A 7,595-nucleotide genomic window follows, 5' to 3' on the forward strand; every position below is an offset into this window, starting at 1 on the left:
GCAAGCGATTTCTATTTCAATTCAAGCATTCGGTTTTAATCAATCAAACAAGATAGTATTCGATTTTAATTTCAAGACATTAGGGTTTCGATCAAACAATCAATACGACTTCAATTTGAAAATCATTCAATCGGTTTTATCAATTCAATCAACCAAATTCAAGAATGAGATTATCAATCATAGCAATCGATTTCTATGTGATCAAATTCAATACGGTTTTAATTAATCAAGGCTAGCATACTATATTCAAACATACAATCATTCAAACAATCAATTTCGATCTCAAAGATTAATTAGGGTTTGGATAAAATCGATTATGCATTAGCTTTAGGGTTTTAATCGATTTCATGCATAGCATGCATTATGCATGTATGCGGCTAAAGGTATTAGGAAAACGATTTTGATCATTAGATCAATTGGGGTTTAGGGAATCAAACTTATGATTATGAGCTTCGATTTACTCATTGGGGTTTTGATCTATTACCCTAGGTTTTCGATTAGGTTTTATGGTTTCAATTCATATCAAGCAATCAACATTCGATTATGGGTTCTATGATTACTCATTAGGGTTTCGAGTTACCTCAACCTCAGATGAGTTTGAATGGACCACCAAAGAGTAGGAGAACCGCGAGTTGGAGCTGATCGTTGTTGTAGTCGCAAGCCGGAACGAGATCGCGTGCTGGAGCGGACTGCTTGCTGATCGGGAACGCGAGCTGAACTGCTATCGGTCGCGAACGGGGATCCTCTGTCGCGAGTTGTCCTAGTTGCGAGCTGAAGCTGAGTTCGTCTGAGCTAGGATCGGGAACGCCTTAAGCTGGATCGTTGCTGAACACGGGGTGTATCACGATCGGGATGGTTCTCGATTGGGATGGAGGTTCTCGATCGGGATTATGAATTCGCCGGCTAGGGTTTGTTTTAGCTTAGGGTTTCTTAGAGTAATCGTGTTGATAACGTGTTGTGAAACAAGAAAATAGAATCTGTGTATTCTTGTTTCTGTTTTAATTCATAAACATATGAAGTCCTTTATATATATGGAATTACATGAGAGAAAAAGGAAAGACTACAAATATGGAAAGTGTATAAATCATAAACCAATAAGAAAAAATGAAACTAGGTATTGGCCGACTCTCTCTCTAGCTGCCGGCTCTCTCTCTCTCTCTCATGGCCGGTTATGGACCGGATCGGTTATGGACATCTACAATATGATTTATAACATAATGTCTATTATAAAATCAACGTGTGTGTTTTGTACGTGTGGTCATACTTTGTAGTGAATATAAAAAGAGTGATTTACTCATTTAGACATTTTTGGGTATTTCTTTACACTAAAGAGCACAATCTACTTGAGAGGTACATTATTGGGGAGAGAAAAGAAATGTTAGACGATAAAGCCCTTCGTTCCTAATTACTATCATTAGTTTTAGTTGCGGGATTTTTCTATTACCTTTTTTTTTTTTTAAACTTTTCTATTACGTTTTGGAGACCAACAACATCAAATTGTGTTGACCATAATTGTAACCAATGGATAATGAGAATTTCAATAATACACCAATAATTATATTTATACTATTAGTGTAATGATTATAGAGTTTAGCAACTTTGATTCAGAGGTCGTTATATCACTCTTTGTTTATACATTTATCCTTTACCTGAATATTTTTTTTTATATAGAGGAGAATGTATCACTTCTATTTTTATAGATTATTTTTAAGTTTTAATTATTGTTGCATCTCGAGGTATACATAATGTACACGTTGAACACTAATTTGAGAATGTCGACCAAAAGAAAAAAAAACTACAATAACATCAATTTGATTTGGTTTGTTGTATGTCCGTACTGATTTGGTTATGATTATAATCATTCCATATAATTTATTGGTGTATATATATATATATATGATTGCAGAAATGATTCATTGATACAATTAAAGTCAACAAATTGTAATTGAATGCCATAAAATAGAAGGAGAATAATCGAAAGAAACCCCGCAACTAAAACTAATAATAGCGTTAGTTATATAATAAATGTAATGTATATTTAATTATGATTTGAGTACTATTTTAAAAAGATATCGGTAAACTAAGTTTGGATATGCTTGAAGTAAGATATTTCAAAAATATATAATATATATAAAGATTTTAAAAAAGATTTTTAGTAATTAAACCTCTGATACTAAAGATGAATCGTAAACAAAAACCTAAACAAAAAATCTTATGTAATACGGTTTCACAGTGATTTTATAAGTTTTTACAATTTTGCTACTTGTTAGGATAAAATAATTTAACATTATTGACTTCATGGATAAATTGTCCTCGACACTACTTAAAACTTAATATAACATAGAGATTTTAAATTATTCTATATTTGAAATTGACGATATAAACACACAATTTTTTTTATATCATTATTGTCAAATATCAAATAATTTAATATTTGAAGTTATATTAAGCTGTAAACAGTGTTGAAAATTATTAATTTAGGTTGCATAAATTTATTTTATAATAAATTAATGTATTAAAAATTGTAAATGAGTTCTAAAGGCTTATAAATCAATCTAAAACAATGTATAAACTATAATAAAGATTTTAAAATAAACTATAATAAAGATTTTAAAATATTAAATAATTTATAATGATAAAATCTCTCAACTATTTTTAAATCGTAAAAAAAAAATCTCAACTAAGTTTTCAACACTATAAACCCTCAACTTATAAACCGTTAACGTATGTCACTCTCCATCACAGTTTTCTTGACGAAGGATAACATACGTTAACGAAATTAAAATTAAAGGTTTATCAGAATTTTTAGTTAATATTTTTTTACGATTCATCTTTAGTTGAGGGGTTTAATTACTAAAAACCCATTAATAAATGAGCAAACATGTGCTTCTAGAGTAAAATATAAAATGATACAATAAAATTAACAGAACAAGGTAGGTATTATTGTGTAGAGAAATAAAAGGGCATGGTACAATATTCTTTTGTAGCTTTGTACCAAATGTAATACATGCTGCGATAGCAAATGATTATTTTGATCACTAATAAAAAGTATTTTTCGTTCAAAAGGGCATGCATGGTTTGTCTTATATAACATAACAATTCGTACCGGCAAATTTTTATTTTATAAATATATAATTTTGATATATAGTAAATGTTTTAAATATATGATTTAAATTTTAGTGTTATATAATGTGTAACTCCATAATTTTATTGGTTAGATTTCTTATTCGACATTATTTATATATAATTATTTTATACATTTATTTTGTTAATAATTTTTATTATATACTAATATAATTTTGAGTTTGGTACAATAAATTTATAATATGAAATAATCAAATAGAGAAATTGTTCCAAAATATACTTTAGAATTTCTTTTATTTTTGTATATTGTGAGATTTTACAAGTAAATACATTGTTCAGTTTAAGCAATTTGGTTCTATTAGTTTAATATAGTTTATACATGGAGCATCTATCATAATATTTTAGTATATTATACTCTTTATATTTATTTCTATAAGATGTTTTAGCATAAACACATAAATTAATGAAATTGTTACTTTTAATAAAATCATTTGATTACAAAAAAAAACTAAAAGTAGTTAATCATTTTTATTCCGAACAAATAAGACAAAAACTATACATTAACTTTTAATATTTTAATCAATTCTTTTAATAGTTTTGCATAGAAAATTTCAAAAAATCATACAAATTGAAAAAAAATTATCTTCTAAAGCATCATACAAAAAGAAACGAAGGGAATATTAATTTACCAATTTAATATAATTTTCATTTTAATTCATATATTACTTCTATTTTAATATACTATATAACATAATTATCAAATTTATTAAAATAGCATATACTTTTGAGAAATTTCCAAGGATAACCTTTTAGTTTAACTTCATAAAAATAGCTCTCAATGTGTTCAAAATAAGTTTTATTAAAGGGTAAAAATAAAAAATAAATATTAAAATTTTCAAAATAAAAAGACTATTTTGGTCATTTTCTTCCTCGAGATCTATTTTGTGACAAAAACTTAAAAAATGTTATTTGAGATAATTATCCTGTAATTTTTATTTTTGTAATAAAGTTTCATTTAAATTAATTTATAATAATATTATATTTATAATTACAAAATTAATCATGCATTAATTTAAAAGATATTTAAAAATTTAGTAAGATTTTGTTCGGTTTTTCTCAACAGATTTTGTAATAACTAAAAGTAAAATTTAAATCTACAGTTAAAATTGATTTATTATTAATATCTTTATAGTTAATATTTTTTTTAGGAATGCTATATATTTAATAGGTAATGTGATTATCAAAATATATGTAATTGATAAAATGATCCTAATATGACTCTTTTATAGTAGATAAAAATTGTACTTATCTTTTAATCGTATAGATAATACTGTAAACGAATAGTTTTTCTTTCTTTGAATAGGGATTCGAGGGAAAATTGCATCTAATCCAATTCATCAAAACATTAAGATTTCATTTCTTCATTTTTTGCCTCATAATTCTCTTGCATCAGATTTTCCAAATCTAAAATATATATATATAGCTTTATCAAATTTGGAAAATCTGGATATATTTCTTTTTATATATACACACTAGAATACTATTGTTTTAATATAAGTTGTTGGAATTAAAAATATATGATAAAATGAATAAATTCAAAGATATTTATGTAAAAAAAGGTATATACCAATTAGTAAGATAATGTTAGAAGATTTCTTGTCCATAGCTAACTGTAAGAAATTGTGGAAGTTTTTGATTTAGGCATGCATAGATGGATCCTTAGTCCTTACCAACCAAATACGTATCGGTGACTTACCAAATTAACCGACTTCCTATACAGTACCATAACTTAGTACTTATCTTTTCTCATGAAAAAACAACTTAGAAGTTATTAGGATTTAATTATATAAATCAAATATTTTAAAATGTGATATTATATTAGTTAGAACTTGGTTTGAGAATCCCCACCAACCTTGTCACATAGCTCCACCTCCATAAATACTAACCGTAAACCCTCAAAACTACATGCCAAGAAGCATAATCTCACAAATTTCTTAATTTTAATTTTCTTATTTCAAAGATGAAACCATCATTTTTCATTTTAACCGTTCTCGCACTTCTCCTATTACCAACGGCCATTCCTCACGATTACTCCGAAGCTCTGAGAAAGTCAATCCTCTTCTTCGAGGGTCAACGCTCCGGTCGTCTTCCCAAACAACAAAGGATGACCTGGCGTGGTGACTCTGCACTCAACGACGGCAAAAACCTCAACACCGACCTCGTTGGTGGTTACTACGACGCCGGAGACAACATTAAGTTTCATTTTCCAATGGCTTTTACGGCCACAATGCTTGCTTGGAGCTCCATCGACTTCCAAAGTTACATGTCTCAGAATGATTTGGGACACAATCTCATAGCTCTCAAGTGGGCAACTGATTATCTCCTTAAGACTGTCTCACAACTCCCTAATCGCATTTTCGTCCAAGTACGTACAAATAAACCACCATGCATCGTCGTTTTATCTACTGTAATCAGGACTTTGATTTTCACGATCTATAGACATATTACTTATTATAATATAACATCTTTTTTTTGTTTGCGCAAAAATATAATATCTTTAAAATCTGGTTGGGTATACTAGTGTATATATATTACGTAGAAATTGCATTTAATCAATTTATATTGTTTAGTTTCTTCTCCTTATATAAACTGTATTATTTATAAGCAAATCACAGCGTTTGATGAAAATATATGGGACGTAGAGACTAAAATTGTAGGATTAATATGGTATATAGGTAGGTGAAGCACAAGCTGACCATGACTGTTGGGAAAGGCCTGAAGATATGGATACGCCACGAACTGCTTTCGCCTTAGATGCGCCAGACCCAGCCTCCGACTTAGCGGGTGAAATCGCTGCAGCTCTGGCAGCCGCTTCAATCGCATTCAAACAATCAAGACCTAAATATTCTGTAGTGTTGCTGGATAAAGCCATTAAAACATTTCAGTACGCAGATTCGCACAGAGGTTGTTACACTGATAATCCAAATGTAAACAAAGCCGTTTGCCCTTTCTACTGCAGTGTTAATGGATATAAGGTATACGGATCATTTCTGTATTTATTGTGACAATAAAGTTTAATAGATCTACTCTCGGTTTCAGTTTCATATAAACTGTATATATTATTTATTTCTCAAAAAAAAAAAGAATATATATTATTTTCATGTAGGATGAGTTGCTCTGGGGAGCTGCATGGCTGAGAAGAGCGACTGGTGATGATTATTACCTAGAGTATTTGGTGAACAATCGTCAAGCATTCGGTCAAGATTTCAATTATTTGGAGTTTGGCTGGGACAACAAATATGGGGGAGTTAATGTTCTCATTGCCAAGGTTTGATCCAATTATCTCTATATCTTCAAGATCAAAACAGAACCGATCATATAAAAGACATAACCATTGATAGATTGTTTATTTACATCAGTTTAAGAAGAATGCAAACTATATATAAACGTTACATGGTCAATTTCTATGAACAGGAAATATTTGAAAAGGATGCGATTGCGTTAACAGCATATAAAGATGCGGCAGAGGAAATGATGTGTGCATTTTTTCCGGAAACCTCTGGTCCACACCACATGAGTTATACTCCCGGCGGTCTTCTCTACAAACCGGGCAATAGCCAGCTCCAGAACATGGCGGCTTTGTCTTTCCTCCTCCTTACCTACGCGGATTACCTCTCCAACTCCTCTCAACAACTCAATTGCAGTAACCACCAGTTTCAACCGGATTCTCTTCGTCGCATAGTCAAACGACAGGTAGTATATATATTAGCTGGTCATAAAATTATATATGTAAAACTGCAAGATCATTTGCTTCTTTTTTCAGACCAATGGGAACTATGTATTTACAGATTCAGTAAAGTTTTATCTATATATTCTTTTTTTTTGTAGGTGGACTACGTTTTGGGAGATAATCCAGCGAAGTTGTCATACATGGTTGGGTACGGTGATCAGTACCCGCGACAGATCCACCACCGTGGCGCGTCTATACCATCTGTTAAGGTTCAGAGGAATGCGTTCGGGTGCTTACTAGGATGGAATATTTTCAAATCACCCAATCCAGACCCCAACATTCTAGTAGGAGCTGTGATTGGCGGGCCTGACGTTGATGATTCGTTCATTGGGAAACGGACAAATGCCAGCGACACGGAGCCCACGACGTACATCAATGCACCTTTAGTCGGTGTCTTTGCGTACTTTAAAAGCAATCCCAACTTCTCTTGATTTCAATTTCCTTTCCAAATCTGGAATGTACAAAGCTAATGCATTCAAATCAGTTTTCAAAAATAATTGTTTCTCTTAGTTCATCAGCTACATTCTACCCTTCAGAAAAGACACGAGAAAGGAACATAGCCGCTTATTAATGAGCTAAACATTATGTCTTCACCTAACGGCGAGTAGTTGCATTAATGAAATTGAGTTTCAAAAATAAAAAGAGAGGAACATATTACATAGCCGCTTATTAAAAAAAATCTTACTGTTATATTTCCATTTTCCAATACACAATCGTAACA

The 7,595-nt window shown here is 30.5% G+C and overlaps 1 protein-coding gene across 1 annotated transcript; it reads left to right on the plus strand.

The window, feature by feature from the left end:
• The first annotated feature begins 4,811 nt into the window (after positions 1-4,811).
• On the plus strand, positions 4,812-7,371 carry LOC106409816 (endoglucanase 23-like). The gene is made up of 5 exons (XM_013850371.3): positions 4,812-5,509; positions 5,820-6,119; positions 6,251-6,412; positions 6,559-6,837; positions 6,973-7,371. The coding sequence occupies exons 1-5, from the start codon at positions 5,105-5,107 to the stop codon at positions 7,303-7,305; spliced, it is 1,479 nt and encodes a 492-aa protein (XP_013705825.2). The 5' UTR covers positions 4,812-5,104; the 3' UTR covers positions 7,306-7,371.
• Positions 7,372-7,595: the final 224 nt, after the last annotated feature.

This window comes from Brassica napus, chromosome C7, assembly GCF_020379485.1.
Source record: "Brassica napus cultivar Da-Ae chromosome C7, Da-Ae, whole genome shotgun sequence".
In the NCBI taxonomy this organism is placed as follows: Eukaryota; Viridiplantae; Streptophyta; class Magnoliopsida; order Brassicales; family Brassicaceae; genus Brassica; species Brassica napus.

Excerpts from the sequence above, each read along its gene's own strand:
- LOC106409816 (XM_013850371.3), top strand. The coding sequence starts at position 5,105 with ATGAAACCATCATTTTTCATTTTAACCGTTCTCGCACTTCTCCTATTA. Across the intron at positions 5,510-5,819 it reads CTAATCGCATTTTCGTCCAA|GTAGGTGAAGCACAAGCTGA; the intron begins GTACGTACAAAT and ends TATGGTATATAG. Across the intron at positions 6,838-6,972 it reads GTCGCATAGTCAAACGACAG|GTGGACTACGTTTTGGGAGA; the intron begins GTAGTATATATA and ends TTTTTTTTGTAG.